Here is a 25,443-nt window from a genome sequence, read left to right as displayed (position 1 = left end):
ATGGGGTATTTAGTAACGATGTAAAGAAGTTGATACTCATGTTAAAGTATTGCAAGAAAGTCAGGTCAAGAAATTTCTAAATAGCATTCATCCTCCTTTTCTTACTGGAGGACGTGAGAAAACAATCATTGAGATAATAAATATTCCTAGATTACACCTTTTACTTGGTATTATTAATAAAATTCTAAAATTAAAAAAAAAAACTTTTTAAGAACGAACAAGAAGGTTTTAACTTTATGTCGACTTATTTCAAGTCCATTAATCTTGGTATAGTATTGTATCAAAGACAACACAAACTTTAAGGCTTCAAATCCATTTAAAAAAAAAGTTAACTTGGTTATTTTAGTCAGTGTAACAGTTAAAGTTCATTTTGTTTAACATGTTGCAGAGTTTATTGAGCAAAAAGAAGACATCAAAAAGATTAGAAAATCATTTAACATTAATGGTTAATGATACTCCAACGAGTATTCTAATCCTGCAGTATTCTATTCTACATGAAATATCTATTAGATAACTTTAAATAATTCGGTATATATACTTTCTTAACTCAGTTTATTATACATTTAAAAAATGTTTTTAAAAACTTCTTAAATAAAATTGTATTACATAAAAAATTTGTAGCCTTTGGTTATTGGATTGAACAAGCATCGGAAGCAGAACTTGAGAATTTCAAGCGATTTTGTAACCAATTAAAAATTAGATAGCCTCTTTCCGACCATTCGAAAACATGTTCTTGTACACATAGCGCACTTTCAAAATATAAAGTGGAGCTATTTTTGTATCTTATTTAATAAATACTTAACTCGTTTTGTTTAGTGGGATCTCAAAGCTTTTTAAAACGAATAAACTTAATAAAAAAAGGAAAGGAGATGTATAACTAATTTAAATATTTCTATCGCTCAGCAGATTTCAATTAATATACAAAGTACTGCTACATATTTGTTATATAATGCATTAATATTCAGTAATAACATATTTTTAATTTTTTTTTTCACCTCTTGCAATCTTTCATTTATTATCAATATATGGGCAATAATGTTTTAAAATTATTTGTTTTTATCCTAAATTAATAATTTTGTATTGGCAATTAAAATGTTCCTTTATATCTTAACATTTATGATTTTATAAAGACAACAAGCAGCTATATATATATATATATATATATATATATATATATATATATATATATATATATATATATATATATATATATATATATATAAATATATATATATATATATACACACACACACGCACAATTTTATAGGAAAAATAATACTATTTGTCCTTTATTATTGTTAAAAACTTAACCAATAGGAGGTTTAACTAAAACCCCTTTGAATAAATGTTTTCTTCTTTTTATTAAAATATAAAAACCATAAAAGATTTTAGAACTTCAGTTAGTGAGAATTCTTGAAGAATCTACAAAACAATTCTTTACTTCATATTTTTCAATTAATTTTTTATTTCACAGGAGTATCCTAAATAAACTGCACAGACAATTCCTATAAAGATTTAAAGCAGGGCTGTACATGATTTTAATGCTGAGCCTAAAATTTCTTTGTATATATGGTGTCCTACACGACTACAAAAGTACGAAAATATATTCCTATAAGATTTTAAAATAGGACTTTTTATCATTCCTGTAGGTTCAAACCTATAGGGTGTCTGTTTTTCCGGTATTTAATAGGATGGTCTCCTACAAAATTTTGGCACAGGATTTGTATCGTTTCTAAATCTAAAGAAATTCTTATAAGATTGATTCAAAAAGATTATTCTATATAAATTTCTGTTCAAATTTCATACAAGAAATGTTTTATATAACTTTTATAGGATACCTTATAGGACTTTTGGAATAGGGTAGGCCTTCAAAATTCACTATTTAAGATTCTTAACTTAAATTAAAAAAATCTTTTGTCAAAGCCTCATCAAGGCTTTTTGTTGTTGCAATCGCTGTCTTACGAGTTCAGAAATGGGTTAAGAAAAATATTTAAAACATCAACGATAATAATTTGTATCATAAAATAAAATAAAAATTACAAAAGTTTCTAATAAAAATAAATAAAATTGAATAAATTAAATTTTCTATAAATTTATTCTAAAATTTGATCGACTTTAATAAAATACATATAAAATTTATTTTTAAAAAGGAGAAAACTTTATATATATATATATATATATATATATATATATATATATATATATATATATATATATATATATATATATATAATATATATATAAATATATATATATATATATATATATATATATATATAAATATATATAAATATATATATATATATATATATATATATATATATATATATATATATATATATATATATATATATATATAACAATATTATCAGCTATAGTAATAAATAAAATACAAATATACATAATATATAACATTAAGATTTCTTTTCGAAGATAAATAGAGTTGTTATTAACAAAAAAGTTATTAAAAGTCTAATAATAATTTCTTTTTATCCACATCACTTAACAACTTGATACTTTTTTTTTCAAGTAATATATCTGCAAATGAACTTTCTAGGTTCTCCCACTCCAATTGTCTGATACTATCATTGTCATCTAAGTATCCGCTTGAGTCGGATTCATCACTAGACAAACTATTGGAATGGTTGCGTCTTCGCAAAATATCATCAGAAGGATTGTTTGTAATACAAACACGGTCTGATGGATTGATAAACAGGTGGAGTTCACTTTCATAGAAAAAGCTGGAATTTGATACACTTTTGGATATATCAAATTCATTTTTTTCCGAATGTCTACGTAAAAAAAGTATAAAACAGATTTAAAAGAAAACAAATAAAGATCCTACAAAAAAAAAATTATATTGAAGTTTATTTTTGAATGAGGTTTGTAAACAATTTGTTTACAAAACTCATTCTTCTACAAACTTACCTTCTATTCTTCCAAATCAAAATACAAATTGTCGCAACTAACGCTCCTGCCAATAAAGCCAATAAAAAACAAAAAAACATATTTGTATAATATGTTAATTTATCTTTAAAGCAATCGTTTGAACTATGATCTTGATTTGTTATCACAACTATCTTCTTTGCAATAAGAATATTTAAATTAAACTTGTTTGATTTCACTTTATTTGATGATACGTAAATCTAAAGCAAAATATTTTTGATTAGAGATGAGAAATATAAAATAGAGCTTGATAGGATCAAAGATACCTACAAAAGCTCCATAGAATAAAAGCATTTCTTCTTTACTCGAACTCCAAAAATAGAACAACTTGTTTTTTTGTGTGTATATTATATACTATTATTTATTGCATGCAACTAATTTATATCATTTTAAAATAAATATTTGACGCAATTTCATTTTACATAATAATAACGTTTGACAAATGTATTTGACACTACTACATTTTAAAATAATTTAAGCAAAGTAAATATTTCTTGTAACCTACAAGTAAACAACCTACAAGTGAATTAATTTAAGTAAAGCTATTTATAAGTATCGTAATATTAATAACAGAATTTCTCAGATACAGAGTTTATCATTTGTCATGTTTCCATTACTCCAACAGATAATATTTTGTTTTGGTTACCATCGTTTGTTGTTGCATTTGATAGTAATACTGGTGATTCGTTTTAAATAGACCATCTTTATTAAGTGGATATTTTTGATCATTTTTCTACAACTCTAAGCTGTTTCTATATTTATAGAAAATTTCATTTAAAAAATATCCATTCCATGACAATTTCATTTTTTAATTCCATCTGGACTTGCACTTAGGATAATCAACATCAATGTACAAACCTAAGACAGAAATGGAAAGATTTTTTTGTTGAAGAGACATTGCATTCAAAAGTTTATATTTTGCAACTACTTTCCATTTTAAGATTATAATCTGTTGGAATATAGCAAACAATTTCAGAATATTACATTATTTGATTTATAAAGACTTGTGAGGGGTTATCAATATTTACATTGTACCCCATTTTATGAACAGTTTCAGTATTTTATAAACAGATGCAGTCCAGCCCTGAGGAATAAAGTAAAACTTTTGATTTTTCTGTCATTTTATCTTTAATTATCATTTATTTTTTTAATCTTGGCTTTTGTTAATAAGCAATGGCTCATAATGAGCAGTAATCGGTTTAGCCTGAACTTTAGGAGTAAAGTAAAGCTCATTTTCATATGTGGTATCTGTTTCATTACAGTCTCTGTTTCATCAATTTACCAACTAATAATTTTAAAAACAACAGCTTTTGATGCTAATTTATGTTAACTTTAATACAAATTCTTGGTTTTTTCTATAACTTAGCTGGGACCCAGCCTGGGTTAATAGAAGTATAGATTATTAGAGGTATATCTTGTTAATTTTAAATTTATTTTACTTTTAAAAATTGGCAAAGTATTTTTTGATACTGGTTAACAAAATTTGACACAATTTAACGCGCTGGTTCTACTTTAGTGTGAAACTTTTTCTATTCACATAGTTTGCTTGTACAAACTTCACACCCTAACTTTTTCTTACTTTAGCAATGGTTTGTCTGTCGTTTTTTGCGCACGCGCTTTAGAATGTAAACAAAGCAACCCGTCTATAGGAGCCAATGACACATTGATACTGTTAATGTTATTTACTCTGAATTAGGGATGGCAAAAAACCCAGACATTTTCAATCCCGGGATTTCAGGATTAAAAATGTTGTCCCCGGGAAATCCCTGAATATCCCGGGATTGAATAGAAAAAAGCGCAAGTGTAGAAAGAGAAACATTAGAAGAACTAATGTTTTAAGTACTCATAAAATACTTATAAGTGATTAATTTAATTATGATATAAATAAATTACTTCATTTAATAATGAACCTAAGTAATTTAAATTATAAAACAATACCTTAAAATGATAACACTGTATAAATAAAAATAATAATTAAAAATAATATGAACATGTATGAATATACATGAGTTATTTATTTTTGAAAGTACTACCCTAAAAAATCAATGTGTCAAACATTTCATCACTCAATCATATTTGACTTTTTGAACATAAAAACATACTTGTTGACCGTATACATAGCATATAATCATATCTTTTTTAAAGGTGATCACATCTTAAGCTACTACTTTCAAATAACAGTATTTCTTTTTGAATTTTATTATTTAATTTGTTCATTTTAATTGTTTTGACATTATTCTACTCAAGTCTGCTGCTGTTATTATATCTGCCAAGTTTAAACACTTTATCAGGTTTATCATAATTTTTTTTTATTTTGGGTACTTGTATTGGGTAGAAAAACCTCTGGGATTTTTTATGAAGTAACCTGGTCATGAAGATATACTAAGCTCCTTAACAGTGTTCTCCAATCTTAAATTCGGTGACTCAAAGCATCATACAACTGTTTTCCAATTTCAGATTGTTGTTCTTTTATTTTTGTCAATATAAACTTTTATGCATTGTCAGAAGAAATAAAAGTTGTCAGCAAAGTGCTAGCACAGTAACTTTATTGGGAGTAAAAGCACTACAAAATCAGATATCACTCTACATTCCTTCTCGCTCGTCTTAATTGAATCATCAATGTTGGAATCCAATTCTAAATCTAGAAGTACTTTTAACACAATAGCTTTTTTAATTTTAACTTCACTTATCAGTCTAGCATAAGCAACAAGCTGCTTCATCGGTTTTGCTATCCATGATTAAATGGATGATCCTTCTAAAGTCAATTTTTACGTACTTTTGTAAATAATTTTCATTTTTGTTTGGGGACCTTTTAAATATTTTTACAATTTTCATGACAATGAATCATTTGAATCTCGAATATAATCTTCCTCTTTAGAAACAATTTCTACTTATAATAACCATAACTAAAGTTTAATTAACAAACCTTATGTATTTGGATAACTTCATTAATAAACGGACGTTAAGTAAACTTTTGTAATTTAATAAACTTTCTGTATTTTGATAACTTCATTAAACTGTTAAAAAAAACTTTTGCAAATCACGTACACATTTGTAATTAAATTTAGTGGACATAAAAATGAAATTAAAATTGCGCAAACATTGGAATTAGAATGAATTAAAAAATTCAAAATACAAAGGTATTTGTGGTAAGTGCTAAAATTCTATTTATTTTTTAATAATATATTAGTTTTAATATTATACTATAAATACATTTTTTATATGTTTAATCATACAAAATATGTATGATTAAACATATAAAAATGTATATATAAAATAATATTGCAGATAAGCAATGTTTTTAGTTTGCATTTTTGATAAAACACAGATAGAGAATAAAAAGAAAACATTGCAAAGAGGATAAACAGCTACAAAACCAAGCAGCTACTATTCCAAAGCCTATATTTACATTTTATGATGTAAAAATTTCTTAATTACAAATTAAGCTTAAACTTCTTTGTACTTTTACTTTTTTTATGACAATCCCAAAATCCCAGGAAATTTAAAAGACTAGTCCTGGGATTTTGGGACAAACAATTTGTACAGGATCCCGGGATTTAGGAATCCTGGTACTGCCAGCCCTACTCTGAATTCTTTTAAATTGTACTTGATAAATGGATTTTAAATGCGATATGAAAAATGAGATAGCTGTCTAAATGTACTTTGCACATTCGCAAATTTTTTAGTTACAGCTTAAATATATTACTTTAACTATGCTATATATAAATATCTTACAAATATTAATAAACTGTTAAAACATTTTTTTGAATCATGTTCTAAGCAAGAAAGACAGATAATTCAAAATATTTTTTTTTTGTTAATCACTAAATAAATTGAGTTTATTCTGTTTTTTTTTACTTAAATTAGTAGACATGTTCCAGTATTACTGGTAGATTTTTCATGTTTTGAGCATGCCATCCACATTGAGGACAAAAATAAATTTATACACTCTTTAATGCAAGTTCATTTTCCAAAATGGAGAACAGGAAATAACTAAATTTTAGGTTTCTTTGGTTCTCAATAAAAAAAACTTAACATAATCAGGGCTCGAGTTTAGCGTATCACGATTGCAAATTGCGATTGCTTTCACACCTTCGCAATTAGTTTTTTTTAAAAAAAAATTTTTTGTAATTTTTTGAAAATTCTTTTCTAACTTAGCATTTTTTTAAAGGTCATAAAGTTGTTAACACATAATAAACTTCTAACTAAAAACGATATCAAGAATTTTCTATAAATACGCAAGTTTTTTTAAGGATTTTTTTTTTAAAAGGAATCTATTTGAACAAGAGAATTTTAGTCTTTTTACTCAAATAATGTTGAACTTAAAATTAATTTAAAAATTTTAAAAATTTAAAAGAATTTTAAAGCTTGCTGACAACTATTATAAATTTAACTGCAGTGACATTAACTCCAGTGCACCGCAATTAACTCCAGTGGCATATATTAATTAGAAAAATTCTGTTAATTTTGTTTTGTTTTAAACGCATTTTATTTTATTAATGAGTAAAAAAGCATTAACTTATACATTTTAAACAAGTTTTAACTATTTAAAGATGACTTGCGAGTGTTTACATTCTCGTTTTCAAAAAAACATGTGCACATACATGAAGGCAGAAAAAAAATTTTTCCAGCAAAAAACATAAAGATGTTTGTATGTTTTGTTAATTTATTCACTTAATGATTTTTTAACAAATGTGGATTTAAATTTTTTTTTGAAAACCAGCTTTTGAAAGGAGAAGACATAGAGACTGAATTAAATCTAACCTATGACGTAGAGACTAGATTAAAGCAATCCATAGCATTTCATAACATTGAAGTTGCTCTAATTTCTAGTTCAATACAAAAAAGAGAAAAGTATTCTAACGTATATAAACGAGGAACCGTACCATCTACAATATAGAGCTTGATAACTATACAAAATAAATTGCGGCACTATAAATAAATTATGGTATTATAAGCACAAAACAAAGATGGTCCTCCAATATCAAGCATGAGTGAAGTAAGTTTTAACTTTTTTAAAGAGCTACATAACCATTTAATATAAGTCTGAAAAAAATTTTTTTTGTTCATTTGATGTTAGATTTTAGTATGAAATTTGTTTACTTTGTTCAAGTCAAGCTTATTTTTCAAGTTCAGTATTTCAATTAAGTTTAGTACTGTATTAATCGGAAATAAAAAGTTTAAGGTTCTGCCTTATAAAAATTGTGTTGAAAATATCAGGAATAGAATTGTGTTGAAAATATTTAGGAATATCAGAAATTTAAACATGTTGGCATATAAATTTAAACATGGCGGCTATATTCTTGCTGACAGAGTGCTGATTCTTATCACTTACTGCTGTTATTCAATAATTTTGTGTTTTTTATGAAAAATAATATGATTGTATCTTTAGGTTATACATTTATTAACTTGCTGAACAAAGCCTTCTTCCAGCATGAGTTTAAATTTACTATTATAAATCCACTACACTGGGACTCGATATTAAAAATGGCAGCCATATTAAAAATTATAACTTTTACAAAAGACTACAATTATCTAGATGCAAAAAAATAAACAGTTTTCTAATGTTTTTATACATAATGTTCATGAATAGAGGAATTTAATGCATAAAATGTTTCCATTAATTATATGATTGAGAGGATCATTTAATTTGTTAGATAATACGACGTTTAATATGAACGACTTAGATCACTCTAATATGAGTGTAGTTGATTAAAGTAAATGTATATAATCAGGATGGCCAGCAAACTTTCATGTTCATTTTCCATAACTTTTCCCTAAAACTTTAACATACAAAGTAACAAAAAAGTTCACATTGCTCTTTACTTTTACCCAAAAACATAAACTTGCTTCAAAAGTGCTCTCATTGACTTTTAAATATTGATATTGTTATGAGACTTTAAAAATACATTTTGTTACTAAGTTACATAGTTTGCAACTAAATCAATCAAAATTCCCTGAGTTTTGCATAGTTTATCTAATTTTCTGACTTTAACGGGATGTCCAAGTTGCTGGCCACCCTGATTATTTATAAATAAAAAAAGTAAACTTATAGAAATGAATTATATCACTATTTACAGATAAAAAACTTAAATGCATTTTAAAGGAGGATTTTAGTTTTAATTTTTCTATTGTCTGGTTTAAAAATCTTTTTTTCTCCTTTTTGTACTGTGCTGAACTCACTTTGTTCCAACACAAGTAAAAAGATTTTAAAATTACCTAATTTTTTTACAATGCTATAATTTTTCTAAAACTAGGTCTTTATAATTTGCAGCTAAATTTCCTTCCATTTTCTGTTGATTTTTTGAAAATTACATAAAATTTTGAATAGTAATCAAAGTTAACAAAAGCAATAAAAAAATCTTTTATTATTTTTATACATATAAAAAATATAAACAAAAAATGCAACTATTTATGTAATTAGTTAGATTTTTTATTCAACTATTTATTTCACTCATTTTTCAAAAAGAAAACAGAACTTGAATGTAACAAATTGTTTCAATCATTTTTCAAAAACAAGACAAAATTTTATTTAAAGATATCAATGAAATGCAAAAAACACCTTAAAGCATATTTATATTATGAACTTAAGAATGCAAACTTGAAAAGTTTTAATGTTTTCTGCCTACAAGTATGCGCACACATGTTGTTTTCAAAAAGATGTGACGTTGCACAAAAAGTTATCTATACAGTTTAAACAAGTTTGTTAAATAAAAATTAAACAAGCAATATTTTATACAGTTATAACTGCATAAAAAAGCAATAAAACAACGTTTTATAATAACACAAGCGATTGACAAATCAACTTAGCAGTATTGTTTCACTGTTGCTTTATTGCATTTTACAATAACAATTTAATACTCTTTAAAAATAAAACATGTTTTATTGTCAGCGTGAATGAGTGTATAAAACAGTTTTCTATAACTAAGTAAAGTGGTTTAAATATTTTAATATTTGTGTTTTTATTTTTATTTTTTTAAGATCATATTAAGTAAAAACAATTACTATAAGTAATATTATAATAGTATTTAATAAATTACTTGCTCATTACACTATAACTGCAATCTAAAATTTAAATTATAACTTAAGCTGTAAATTATAACAGTAACTTATGCTATTTTAAATGCCGCTAAACAAAAATATTATAAGATAATATTTAAATATATGAGAGATATTATGATAAAAAAATAGCAATTATGAACTTATGTACAAAAGATACAATTTTATATTAATGCAACCCCCCTTACCACAAAGCGGCACCTGGTATGATAGGGATGGGGGATTTCAAAAAAATTTTTTTTTGCAATTAGATTTTTTTGGGGTTCATTTAAGCCCTGATAATATACACTAAAGTAATTGATGTCTAATTGTAGACTACCTTACCTTACTTTGTGGACTTACTTTACTTGAAAAAAGCTTGAGTTATCAGTGATATAATGAGATTTAATTTTAAAGTCTCTCGCACATACCTCAAAACTTTTTCACTATCAAGACAAACAAACTACCTGTTACCAGTATTTAGATAAGTACATAATAAAAAGTATAAAAAAAATTTATCCACAAAGAGATTTCCAAGGATGAATAGTAATTGATTTTTACAACTTAACTCTTTATATTTAAATAAACAAAAAAATATCATTTATAAAATATTTTTTATTAACTTTTTTCAAAAAAAAAAAAATCCTCCTCAACATAAAAGAACTTAGAAAACCAACTCCCCTCCCTTCCCCAAACAAATATGAATATAAGTAACCTCTTCCTCCTTCCTAATAGGCCAAAGTCTGATAGAAACTCTAGGACCAAAGTAAGCAGCTTACTTAGTCAAATTTGCACTCACTTAGTTAAATTAGTTGGGTCCCAACTTAATAAAATATTTTGTTAAAAGATTGCTGATATCATAAAAATCAAAAACCAAACCAAAAAAAAAATTAAGTAAACTTTATCAAACAAAACATTAATGCTTTATTTTAAAAACAAGTTGAAAACTTTTTCTGTGTTTTATCCTCATTGATTCCTAAATCACTTTTTAAAGTCACTGCCTTAAAAACAGACTAAGAAACAAGAAAACATAAAAAAATCTAAAAAAACAGGGACAAAAAACTCAGTAGAAACTCTGAAATAACAAAAACTAATTGGAAAAATAATAAAACATTACCGAGATTTTAAAACTGATATCTTCAGAGACATTAGGAAAAAATTGAATCATAGAAAGAATTGTGTTATAGTACTTCACGGGAGCAATACCTTCAATCTTAATACCGAAATCATATTGACTAAACAACAAATGGTATTTGTGCAGCATATGTGTAGGAATAAAAAAAGGAATGCTGTCAGAGACAATAACTAAATTATCTATAATTCCCTGAGAGCAACTATTGCTTAAGATATGGATTTGTTCACATAAAATAATACTGTTTGAACTAATAAGCTGTTGAGATGAACAATCCCCACGAATTTCAAGTGTTGAACTTTTTCGTTCGATTTTGACATACTGATTTGAATAAACCACTAATCCTTTATCTAGATTGTGAATTTCAGTTCCAATATCTTTGAGTTGAAAATTTGAAATATAGTCTAAGTTAGAATAAGAAATATTTTCCAGAAGGATCTCTGCATCCAGCTGTGTCAAGTTTGCCTCAATGAACCAAACATTTTCTTTAATAGTGTTTAACTTATAAGCAGAAGATGATAAAAATCTTTCTTTAGGTTGCAGTAAGCACTGGGAATGCTAAAAAAAATTTTAAAGTTCAAAAAACATCCATAAAAAGCAAATCAAAAATCTTGAAGATTAATATATTAAAACCTAATGCTACCTGGAAATGTGCATGTTGCCCTGTTAGCATTACCAAACTACTCATTTCACCATGAAAGAAGTAGCTATACTTATCTGCATTGCCTACCCAACAAGCACCAACAACAAACTTTGGTTGAATATGGTGTCTTGGTAAATGGAAATCAGTAACATTGCTAAATGGTCTCAAAAGATAACCATCAATAGATAACTAAAGATTATCATTTAAATTTATCAAAAAAATAAGTATTTTGGAATTTAATAAATAGAGAAACTAGCATTAAAATAATAACTAAAAATAATAACTGAGCTTACTGCAACAGAACAGTTGTCATATGATAATGAAAAGTAGTGCCAATGTAATATTTCATACTTCCATTTATTTTGGACTACACAATCAAGTCCACTAGAGGATTGATAGATTTGATAAAAACTAAATTCTGCATATTTCTCATTCAAGTGTCTAGAAATAAAAATAAAATCTATGAATTTCAGTATTGAAAAAATGAATTATTTTAAAAAAACTCAGTAACAAATGTAGCTCATCAGTAAGTAGTACCAAATTTATTTTAAAAGTTTCATAAGATTTATTTCTATAAGACTTTCTATTTATCATAAAAATAAATGCAAAAAAATCTTTTACTAAAAATTTAAATGAAAAAAAAAAGTTACCTGGTTACATAAAAACCCATGTTATTTAGAGCTGACTTTTCACCACAAGACCATGATAATATATACTGGCGATCATTATATGGCTCAATATACAACCAAGAAAAAACTGTATACTTTAAATTCCAATCAACAGATAATTGCCTCACAGGAAACCTAACTGCACTCAGTCCATTAAAAATGTAGTTGATATCACCTAATAAAAATTCAGTTGATATCACCTAATAAATAACAACTTAAAAAAACTTTTTCTTGACATTCAGAACTCAAAATAAACATAAAAAATATAAAAAGACAGATCAACAATAATAGATCAGATCAATAATAATATATTATATACTAATATACAGATATTTTTTAAAATCATTTTTACAAAAACTGTTTGTATACTATTTAAATGTTGCATTTAAGAGTTATAAAGTTGTGAGAGGGCAGTGAGACCATAACTAATATTTCAAAATTGAGTAGCTGTCTTAACTACAATGCTTCCCAAGGGACTATTATGTAAAAAAACCCAAGGGACTATGATGTAAAAAATATAAACAATAGCAGTTAAATATACAGTAGAATCTCTCAAATTTGAATTTTGTAGGAGAAAATAAAAGTCCGAATTAAGGAGACATTGAATTAAGAAAAGTTGACTTTTAACAGTGACATTTCAAGGTGACTTAACATTTAATCAAATTATGGAGATTTGAAGTAGAGAGACTTTACTATACCTATATATATATATATATATATATATATATATATATATATATATATATATATATATATATATATATATATATATATATATACATATATATATATACATATATATATATATATACATATATATATATTTATATATATATATATATATATATATATATATATATATATATATATATATATATATATAGTATTTATTCTTAATAAATAATAACTTTCATAAATTTATTATTATTACTAAATTTAAATGTGTTAAAATATTTATTTTACTATTTATCACACTGAACTTTTTATATTTTAAGGGGTAAACAGATGTTATCTTTTGACCAGCCTCTCACTCCTCAGGCTAACATAGATGTATTTATAATACATTGTTTCAGTTACAGCTTAAAACACAGTTTCATAGCTCTGAGGCTGGCTGGTAGTCAGATTTCCCAAACTGGTAGCTCTCAGAGAGGCTAATTCCATCACAGCTGTAACATATCAGAGTACTAACAGTGCCATGGTGCACATGGATGGTGTCCCTGTTTGTACTTTTGGTGTGCATTGTTTAGGCCACATTTGGAGCCCTATGTTATGGCTTAGGGATAAATTATAGTATTTAGGCAATTGCTTGAAGTATGCTCTGAGCCAAGTTCTTTAACAAATTTAAAAATGACTAGAGTATCAAAACTATAAAACACAAAAAACCATATTTGTGGTCTTCGAAGTAAGTTTTCTCCTGTTGAATCTTATCTCTTGCAAAGTTCACCAAACCTACTTGCACTTTGTGAGACTAATTTGAGCTCAGCCGTCCTATTGTGATTTTAGTGTTGATGGTTATCTTCCTTGAATTCGTAAAGACGCCAATAGTCAAATGCTTAGTCTTGGCATTTGTAAGAACCCATTTTTCGGGAACCTAGGTTTAAATCCACCAACTATTCATTTATGTTCTTTTGTTTAGCACCACTTCACTGTCACCTTTCTCTTTGTTTTATATTGCTCTCCAATATAAAACAAAGAGAAATTACATTGAAAAAAGTGCAATCACAAGATTGCACTTTTTTCAATGTAATTTCTGATCAAATTGACCAAGCCCATACTCTTTATCCTTCCGCCAATATCATTGTTGTTGGTGACTTAAATGTTCATCACACTGAATGACTAAATTCAAGTGTCAGTGACTCTACACTACAGTGTAGGTATTAAGACCCACAACTTTTGCTTTCTTAATCTCTAACACAAATAGTCAATTTTCCAACTCGCTTTCAAGACAATCCAAATCATTTGCCTCATTCACCCTTAAGTGCTTCTGATCATGGTTTGATCTCTCTAAAACAAATATCTCATTCTTCTTCATCATCAGAATCCCCCTATCATCGTATCTCTTACAACTACTTTAAAGTTGACTGGGACTCTTTACATGATTTTCTTTGAGATGGCCCTTGGGTAGAAATCTTTTATCTTCCTGCTGACAAATGTGCTTCTTATATAACTTCTTGGACTCAGGCTGGCATAGAATCTTTTATTCCCTCTCGACAATAATAAGTCAAGCCTCTCTCTTCTCCATGGTATTCCTCACATTGTGCTGCTGCAATTTTCATTCAAAACCATTACTTCCATATCTATCAGCAAAACAATTCTCCCGAAAACAGACATATGTTTACTATTGCTAGAAACCATTGTAAAAAGGTTTAACACCAAAACCTGCTATTCTCAGGTTATGAAACCTCATATTTCATCTCAAAAATTAGGCTATCTAGAGAACCTTTAGTAGTAATAAGGGCAAATCTGTTATTCCACCTCTCTTGCATAATCCAGATTTTGTCACCTTATCTAAAGACAAAGCTGAATTGTTTGCTAAGAACTTTTCATCAATGTCATCTCTGGATTCCACTAGCTGCATTCTATCTGATATAGTCAGGGGCTATTCTAGAGAAAAAAGAAAAAAAAGGTCCTTAATTTTTCCGAAATCTTAAATTTTCTCATCTAATTTAACCAATCCCAAATTTGGTTGACGCTGCCATAAACGATCTAGAATAGCCAACAAACAGATTGATCCATTGCTTGACATTCGTATCACTCTAGCTTCTGTATCTAAAGTGATTTCGTGCTTAGACTCTTCTACAGCTTGTGGTCAAGACAACATTCCTGTTATACACTTGCAGAAATGTTCTCCAAAGCTGTCGCCTATACTTTCAAAACTATTTAACAAGTGTTTATCAGATTCTTTTTTTCTAGCATGCTGGAAAGTGGCATCTGTTATTCCTATTTTCAAAAATTCTGGAGTATTAGTCTTTATCCTATCATAAGTAAGATTTTTGAAATTTTAATTAATAAACACTTAATCTCTCACCTTGAATCTAATAACTTACTTTCTGATTATCAATATAAACTTTGATCTTCTCATTCATGTCCTCGCTGGACAACACTCTTCTTCATATCCTGTAACTTCAGGGGTTCCTCAAGTTTCTATCCTTGGCCCTATACTCTTTTTAATTTACATTAATGATCTTCCAGATATTCTCATATCTAAGGTAGCACTGTTTGATGATGATACTACCATTTATTCTTGTTTTGATAAGAAGCCAACACTCTCTGATTGATTGGAGGGGGCATTTGAGCTTGAAAAAGGATCTCACTTTTGCTACGGCATGGGGCTCAGAGTGGCTGGTGAACTTTAATTCAGATAAAACCCAATTTTTTTGAGCCAACTGTTATAACAATATTTTAGATCTTTTTTTTTTTTTTTTTTTTGTTTTTGTTATTTCACCTCCCCAAGGCCCAGAAGGCCACTACAGATGAGGAGGCTACTTAATTGTGGTCATAACCCTCTCTCAACTCTATAACTTCGAAACACGAACCTTGACGAACAAGGCCGCTGCGCGGAGAAACAAGTTGAGCGCGGTACTACCAGGGACGTGGTGGGGATTGAACTCGGAACCTCTCGCTTATGAAGCGAGCGCTCTACCACTACACCACTACCGCAGATCTTCCTATATTTATGAATGGTAATGTAATTGATGAGTCATCTACCCTTCATCTTCTAGGATTAACTCTTACTTCCGATCTTTCTTGGAACCATATATCAAATCCATTGTAAAATTAGCATCTGCTAAGGTTGCATCTCTAATTTATCATATTCGACACTTTCTCATTCCGGATTCTATTCTTTGTCTCTATAAATCTCAAATCTGTCCTTGTGTGGAATACTGTTGTCATATCTGGGATGGATCTACCAATGATGTCCTTTCTCTTTTAGAAAAGGTGCAAAAACACATTATAGGGTTATTCCATATGAAATCACCTAATTTTTCAAAAGTGCCCAAGGGTACCACCTCAAATTTGCTTCAAATTTTGACCACCCACAGCTTTTATGAAAAAAACACAATTCTGAAAATTTCAGCTTGATTGACCAAATCGTTCAAAAGTTATAATTGAATTAATATTGACCAAAATTGGAAAAATTGGAGTATCTGGAGCTTACAGTAGATTTTTTTGATTTTTACCAGATCATAACTTTTTAAATAAAATAGATGATTATCTGAAATTTTTTAGGGTAATAGTTTTTCACCTAAATTATCTATTTTTGTAAGTGTTTTTGACTGATTTTAAACATTTTTTTAGTTCTTGTACCTCAAAGTTGCTAAATAACACAATATTAAAAAAAAATTTGGAAACTTTAATGTGCTACAGTCCAATACCAACAGACAAGCTGTGCCAATTTTTTGTTGCTTTTGTGTACTTAGAGTAACCACTTGTGGAAAAAATTAAAGTTATGTGTTAAAATTTTTTTAGCACTTGCAGCAGCCTGTTAAAATTTCACTTTTTTTTTATAAAATACGATAAATTACATTAACTTTGTAGGCATAGATAGTAGCGTAGAGAGTTAAATAAATTATGAAACTTTTTACTGGAAAAGTTCTATATATAGGCAATCACCAAAAAAAAATTAAAGACCCATACTCTATCTTATGACATGATTTTAGCATTTTGAGTGCAATGCTTTTTTAGTTTAAAAAGATACCAATTAGCGCAAGTTATATTATACTTCAAAAAAATAAAAAATGCTGAAAGAAGAAGTGTATATACACATGAAACACAAGTACACTACTTTCTTTATATTTGATTTAATTAAGTCATAATACTTTCATAATCATTATTAGCAAGTTTGTGTCACAACCACTTCTATCCTTAATGTATGGGGCACTTATTTGACATATAACTTTGTCAAATGGAACCCAACATTGACTTGATTTGTTTCTATGTATGAATTTTACATTAACATCTTGGTTTACACTACAAATCTCAAGTACAAGCCCTATATACCATTCATCATCGTAAAAGCATGGAATTTATTTACCAGGTTGAAAGTTTGAAGGATCTTTTTTTGCCAAGTTAATATTATTCAGCAAATTTCTCTCCACCTGGTAAAAACTGTGATAGCTTCTTAAGCCTGGGACTGTGCTCATCTCTTCATATCGTTTCTTTAGGCTAAAATAAGTTTCATGATTATTGATATTATCACTTGAAATGTAAAATAATTTAACACCTTTAATGCTTTTTTCAGCCCATGTAAACAGTTCATTTTGTGTGAGTATTTGCTGCTCATAGACTTGCTTTTGCTGCTTTTTATAGTTCCTCCTATTCCATCACATAGACTTTTCCCATGGAATGTAGCAAAGAAGTGGTGCTCAGCATTTATATTGTGATCTTCAAGATGGTACATGTGTTGATTTAATGTTCTTTTTGCCTCTGATAAGTAAGAGGATTGTGCTTCTTTGATAAAGTGGTGGTGACAAAGATCATACAAAGTTTCACTTAGAGTTTCAATAAACTCAATAATGCTTGTTTGGACACCCATTATTTGTATATGATATGATCATCAAAATCAAACTTATTATTTTCAAACACATTTTCCAAGTAAGTCTTTAAATTTACTTTACCAGGGGAATTGGAACATAGATGGAATATGCAGCTTTGACTATATATATTACAAACGCATACTTTCATCAAATCTTTGTAATATATTAAATGGCTCTTTGGTAAAGCAGCGCACATCAACTTAGTTTTTTTAATGATGAAAACATACGCAAACTGAGCTACTTCCATTACTGTCAACTGTAATGCAACACTTTGGTCTTAGTTCTTGTCAACAATCGAAAAGGGGTCAGTCAGAGAAAAATAGGTATTAAATTTGGTGTAAACCAATCGACAAATGGTCGTCAGTTAAAAAAAATGAATGTTAAATATAGAAAACGTGAAAAGACTTCAAATACACAATAGAACAACAAATAAAGGCAAAGAAAAGAAGCAGGAAACTAGTTAATCAACTCTATAACACAAACTCGCTTCTAGTCATCGATGACGAAAAATACTTTTGTTTTGCAAGGGACAACATGCCTGGAAATTCTGGATACTACACAAACAACAAAAAGACATGCCCAGAAAGTGTTTGTTTTATAGGAAAAGAGAAATTTCCAAAAAAATTACTAATGTTGATAGCCATATCTGACTGTGGTATGTCCGAGCCATTGTTTCGTACTTCCAAGGCTGTAGCGATCAATTCATCAATCTATATTAATGAATGTTTAGAAAAACGACTTCTTCTATTTATTCACAAGTATCATGGAGACTTTAACTATTTATTTTGGCCAGATTTAGCAAGTTCTCATTATTCTAAAGATTCTCTAAATTGGATGGACCAATATGTCTATTACGTTGATAAAGAATTTAATCCCCCAAATGTGCCTCAAGCACGACCAATTGAAACTTTTTGGGGACATTTGGCACAGAAGGTTTACGAGGGAGATTGGCAAGCTTCAACAGAGCAAGTTTTGATCGATCGCATTAAACTAAAACTAAAAGAAATTGATTTAAACTTTTTACAGTCGCATATGAAAGGCATCAGAGCAAAATTGAGATCAATTGCAGATGGTGGTGTTTTTTCATATAAGAAATAATATATTTTTATTAAAAGATAAATGCTTTATTTAAAAAAAATATAATAAAAGTTTGTTTTTTTATTTATAAATAAGTTATTGACGTTTTTATTTTGCCCGAAGGTTTTTGTTTGTGAACTTTTACATTACTTATACGCACAGAAACAAAGTCTTTTTTTCCTGGACATTGTCTTGCGAACTCGTTTGATCTTAAGTTGATTTGCTATTGATATGTTAACTTTACACAATCCCTTAATCATTTTTTTTTTGTGGACTTTAAATGAATCACAAAAGTATTTTTGAAGTGCTTCATATCTAGAAATATAGGCTTTTTCATGGTGAATACATATCTCCTCATTTGGTTCGAAAGTGTATTCTACCCTTTGCATTAAAACTTCAATATCAGTATCTTTTAGTCTTTTTCTTCCTACCATTCTACAATATGACATTTTATCACAATATTCATTTAAAACTCTTCCCACACAACATTTCTCTGACATTTTTTACTAATCTAAAAATATTAAACATGTAACATTATCTAAAGTTAAACATGTAACATTATCTAAAAATAAACTTTTTTATATTTTTCCAGTAATAAAATCGTAAAAATGAAATCCAAAGTATAAATGCGATTAAAATTGTCTAAAATGCAATCAATAAACTATTTCTACATATAACTATTTCTGCATACACAAAACTTTTACTTTTTGGTTCTTGCAATATTAAAAACTAAAATAATAAAATCCAGAAAATACTGCGCAGATTTAGATTTTAATACAAAGCCTTGAAGCAATTGAAGTATTTTACACTCAAATTATAACCATGTGAAAATATCATTATAATTATATTATATGCATAAAATTTAACAAATATATATTATAAAATCACATCAAATAAATTAGGTTAATACACTGATAAGTTTTTATTTTATGAAAAACTGATTATATTTATTTAGGGAAAAAATAAAATATACACATAAGTCATAGGGCTACAATCATGTGATAAGATTGAGTATAGGTTTTTAACTTTTTTTTGGTGACTGTCTATATATAGAACTTTGCCAGTAAAAAGTTTCATAATTTATTTTAACTGTCTACGCAACTTTCTATGCCTACAAAGTTAATGTAATTTATCGTATTTTATAAAAAAAAAGTGAAATTTTAACAGGCTGCTGCAAGTGCTAAAATAACTTTTAACACATAACTTTAATTTTTCCCACAAGTGGTTACTCTAAGTACACAAAAGCAACAAAAAATTGGCACAGCTTGTCTGTTGGTATTGGACTGTAGCACATTAAAGTTTCCAAAATTTTTTCTAATATTGTGTTATTTAGCAACTTTGAGGTACAAAAACTCAAAAACTGTTTAAAATCAGTCAAAAACACTTACAAAAATAGATAATTTGGGTGAAAAACTATTACCCAGAAAATTTCATCTATTTTATTTAAAAAGTTATGATCTGGTAAAAATCAAAAAAATCTACTGTAAGCTCCAGATACTCAAATTTTTCCAATTTTGGTCAATATTAATTCAATTATAACTTTTGAACGGTTTGGTCAATCAAGCTGAAATTTTCAGGATTGTGTTTTTTCATAAAAGCTGTGGGTGGTCAAAATTTGAAGCAAATTTGAGGTGGTACCCTGGGGACCATTAGGTGATTTGACATGGAATGACCCTATAAACATAGTTGGACCTGCTTGCAGCTATCTTCAGAAATAACATTTTTAAGTAACAAGGTAACAAGTGGAAATATGTGGTTATTTATGAATTTAAAATTTACTTTTAGATTATAACTATAACATTTATATGAAAAAATTTTATATGAAAAAGGAGCTCAATTATATAAGTACAAATTTTAAAACAGTAAGAGTAATCAAATATATTTAAAATACAAAAGAAATTAAAGCCATTGAATAACACTGCATAAACGACTACGTGAAAAAATTTTTTTTTGTCAATATATAGAAGAAAATAAATCTACATTTTATATACAATTTTGATGGTGGGTTTATAAATACTCAACAAGCCTAAAATTTTGTGTGACCAATTCAGACAAAACTATTATAGATATGTGCATTGTCAAGGCCACATAAAGAGCCCTAAGTTACAACATTAAGTTAATTAGCAAGACTGAGACAACTATATTGTTTTTTGCTTGGGATACCGTGCTTTATCTATGAATGAATTAAGTTCTCTTTAAACTTAACTATGCCCAAAGTAACCCAAATATATAAACAGGTTTTGCTTCTTATCTACAAATAATGTAGATAAGGGGTTGTCCATTAACTACGTCATGCTAAAAAAAGGAGGGGGAGGGGTTGGTGGTTTTGTGATAATTCATACAAAACTTGCTACTTAAGTGTTACAATTTTGTCACAAAGGGGACGGGAGATCAAAAACAGTCAAAAATTGCATGACGTAATTTATGGACGACCCCTAAGAAATAAAACCCATTTTGTTTGGTATCTACATTAAAAGTGGCTCTATTTGCTGACAACTCAACTTTATACTCCTGTCTTAACAAAAAGTCTTCTCTTTTCAATAGCTTAGAACAGGCACCTGATCTCACTATTGTAACATATTGGGGTTCGGAGTGACTTTCGTAACATATTGGGGCTTGCAGTGAATTTTAACTCTAGCAAAACTCAGTTATTTACGGTATACAACTATCATAATACCAGTCATGGACAGGAAAGGCGAGCAATCGCACTCCAATCTTGACCAAGCATGTAATTATTTTTTTTGAAAGCTTGACCATGGCTCTTTAGATAATTAAAAACGCGCTGAAAAAAACCAACAAAGGAAAATAATTATAAACAGGCTAAATTAAAAAAAAAAAAAGAAAGAAATCTTAACGAAAGAGAAATTTAAGAAAAAATTTAAACCAATAGCTCTAAAATAAAATAAATAACTTGTTGCAGTGGTTTGACCAGGTTCCAACTGATGTTTTTTTATATTAGGAAAATAGCAAACAAATCTTTTTTTTTTTTTTTTTTTTTAATGTCTAAATAAAAATATTTTTATGATTATTTTTATTTATTTATGTCTTTCCATATATCAATCAAAAAAGAATACATAAACAAATAGAAAATAATAATATAAATAATTTTATTAAAATATTTAAAAAAATAAAAGATTTTTTTTTAAATTCTCCTAGTAAAAAAAATTTTGGTTACATCCTTTTCAAACCAACACAACGAACTATAAAACTTTGATCTTTTCTTATGTTTTTATAATATTAGACAAACTCTTTTAAATAATAAAAAAAAAACTTACATTTAATTACCATTTAATAAAAAACTAACTTTATTTAAATTACCAAAAAGTATTTAAAAATAAAAACTACATTCATCATTAAATAAAAATAAATAAAAGTTATATTTAATATTCTATGATTTATTTAATAGCATTTTAAAACTTTATTTACAAATTTTATTAGAAAATTTACATAACTTAACAAAAAAAAATAACTTTGCTATGTTAACAACTATTAAATTTATGGATTCATCAAAAAGTTTTAAAAATTAAAACAATCGTTTTTGTTGTTGTTTATAAAACTAATTGTATAAGTTGTTTGGGAAACATTTACAATCATCATAAAAAATACACTTTTTAACAATATATCTTTCGATAATTTAAATAAATGTCATTTATAGAATACAATCTTTAAAAGCAATTTCTTACTTTATTACCTTATATTTTATTTAGAGCACTTTTTCAAAAATCTATGAAGATGTGGTTAAATTGTCGCAAAAATAAATAAATAAATGCGTGGTCAAAAATAGAGTGCAATCACACAGCTTTCCTGTAAATGACTATAATACCGTAGACCAGGAATGCGGAGTCCCACAAAGGACTCCGGATTTTAAAGTCAAAAAAAAGATTACTTCATTCTAGTTTTTGGTATCCAGGACCTCTAAAAATATAAATAAGTTTATGGACTACTGATAGGAAAAAAATTAAGATGTTTAGGTTAGAGGAACAATCATTTTTTGAACCCAGAGTCCGTAGGTATAATGGCGGCAAGGACTCCAGGCCTAAAAACAATAAGTTTCAAGTCATTAAATCTCATGAATTTTTTTCTTATAGCAGATCATAAGTCAACAAACATGTTTAGAGCTTCTGGACACTACAGACTTGGAAAAATTAGAGATATAAAACCGGAGTCCTTTTGGGACTCCGCATCCCTGCTGTAGACATATCTATATTAATGAATGACAGCCTGATCACTTTACGCCTTCTTTACATGGATTATTGTTCATCGCTGACCTCTCATGAAAACCATACATACAATCAATATCAATGTTTGCACATGCTAAGGCTACTTCTTTTTATTGTGCTCACCAATATCTTACTCATGATTCCATTCCCTAGCTCAACATATTTAGACTTGTTTTCTAATGATGCTTTTTGTCTTCTAGACAAGGTCAAAAAACGTGTTGTATATCATCGCAATTTTTTTTATTTTATAATTCACCTCTCCAAGGCAGAGAAGGCCGCTACAGATGAGCAGGCTACTTGTGGTTATAACCCTTTCTCAACTCTATAACTCCGAAAACCTCTCACTTATGAAGCGAGTGCTCTACCACTACACCACTACCGCATTCGTGGTAGTGGTGTAGTGGTAGAGCACTTGCTTCATAAAATTGCATTTTTTTTCTTTTTTCTACAAATACTACCATGGTTGCTGCTCAAAGGAGCTATTATCAAGCAAAACTCATTCTCGCTTGACTCATCATTCAGCAAAGTCACATCTGTATCTGTCCTTGCATGAAGCTGTAACAAGGTTACAGCTTCACTGTATGATGAGTCACTTTCATAAATCTAGTTTGAGTTTTATTAATTTTCTTAAAACTAAGGTAAATGTATATAACTTTTAAGAATCAGTATTAAATGCTGATTCTTAAAATTTATATACATTTACCTTAGTAAATGTATGCAACTTTCATATCATCAAATATTATAAGTACTATTTATATATCCCATGAAATAATCCATAGATCCCGGGGTTTGTAATAACAACAACTATAATAACAATTATAATAATAATAATAATAATAATAATAATAATAATAATAATAATAATAATAATAATAATAATAATAAAATAAATACAACAATAATAGTAATGACAACAATTATAACAATAATAATAAATTTTTTTTTCAAGATTTAATTTTTCAAGCTTTTTAAAAGTTAAATTAAGAAACCTCAACTAACCTTTGTGTGAAGCTTGAGTAAGCATATGAGTTGAGTATGAATTGATAAAATTTGGCAAAATTGGTATGAAGTCAGGTAAGTGGCATTCAACATAATTGAAAAAAGTATTTTTTCGTCTACGACTATTTTTTTCATTATCATGAATTTTAACTGTAACACGAATTCTTTGTGCACAACCAGTGCATGGATATAAATTAGTTAGATCTACATGCTGTAAATTCACATTACTTTCGCAACCAGCTAATATTACAGTATTACCTTCATGACCTTAAAAATAATGAAAAAATGTATATTTCAGTCTGATATAAACCAGTTTTATGCAGACCTAAAACTGCTTTAAGTTACAACCATTTTTTATAACATTATAAGAAACTGCACACAGTATTCATAAATACAATACCTTCACTATTTTTTACACACTAACTTTTTTTAGCAATTAAAATAACTAAAAAACTCAAACATCAATGAATCGTGAATAGCCTTGAATAAAATAACAAGTCATTTGAATTTAACACAAGTATAAATATATAAAAATTGCTATATGCGATATCTCTAGCTACAAAATATTTAAGATAGGTGGTCATAGTAATGAATAATAATTTATATTTGTTTCAAATTTAATAATTCAAGGCATGTAAATAAACAAAGCTTTATATTATTCAGACATAAGAGATTATAGAGTTTTTAACCAATTTTTTTTTCTATCTAATTTAACTTTTATTAAAATATGCAAATATTTTACATATCTATTATATGAAACTTATGTAATTTATAATTAGCTCTTTAAATTATTTTGAAACTTTTTTCCTATTGTTCCTTAAAGCATATTGCTCAATAAAAAAGAAACACCAAAAAAGTATATAGAATCATATAATTACAGAAATAAATATAGTTTATGGAAAAGTGCATACAATTTGTAGAAAAGTGCAAAGGAAAATAAAAATAAAAAGATTTTAAAGCATACTTACTTTTTGATAATGGATCAAGTAAAACTGTTAAAAAACATAAACAAGAATAAATACAAAACAATCTTATTACATTGACTTTTAGTTCTCTTTGATTATAAAGTGACATTTTATGAAACCTCTTAACTGAATGGAATCTTTATTATCTTTGCAAACATATTCAAAAAAATTCTTTAATATTCATTTAAACAATTTATGTTAAATTATTCATTTTTAGC

At 27.4% G+C, this 25,443-nt stretch overlaps 1 protein-coding gene across 3 annotated transcripts; it reads right to left on the bottom strand.

Annotated features, from left to right (window-relative positions):
* Nucleotides 1-2,404: 2,404 nt before the first annotated feature.
* On the bottom strand, nucleotides 2,405-25,443 carry LOC124814394 (uncharacterized). Of its 3 annotated transcripts, XM_065800553.1 has the most exons (8): nucleotides 25,229-25,443; nucleotides 24,261-24,527; nucleotides 12,410-12,602; nucleotides 12,053-12,200; nucleotides 11,760-11,948; nucleotides 11,102-11,674; nucleotides 2,929-3,146; nucleotides 2,405-2,792 (listed from the first exon to the last, which is right to left on the bottom strand). In XM_065800553.1, the coding sequence occupies exons 1-8, from the start codon at nucleotides 25,332-25,334 to the stop codon at nucleotides 2,465-2,467; spliced, it is 2,022 nt and encodes a 673-aa protein (XP_065656625.1). In that variant the 5' UTR covers nucleotides 25,335-25,443; the 3' UTR covers nucleotides 2,405-2,464. The 3 variants fall into 3 exon arrangements, with proteins under 3 accessions (XP_065656625.1, XP_065656626.1, XP_065656627.1); XM_065800554.1 differs by lacking the exon at nucleotides 25,229-25,443 and having other exon boundaries at nucleotides 12,410-12,627; nucleotides 24,261-24,394; XM_065800555.1 differs by lacking the exons at nucleotides 24,261-24,527; nucleotides 25,229-25,443 and adding an exon at nucleotides 21,719-21,801.

The sequence above is a fragment of the Hydra vulgaris genome, chromosome 06 (genome assembly GCF_038396675.1).
Source record: "Hydra vulgaris chromosome 06, alternate assembly HydraT2T_AEP".
Taxonomy (NCBI): Eukaryota; Metazoa; Cnidaria; class Hydrozoa; order Anthoathecata; family Hydridae; genus Hydra; species Hydra vulgaris.
Note: the sequence above shows the minus strand (reverse complement) of the source record. Positions and strands in the feature narration are given on the sequence as shown.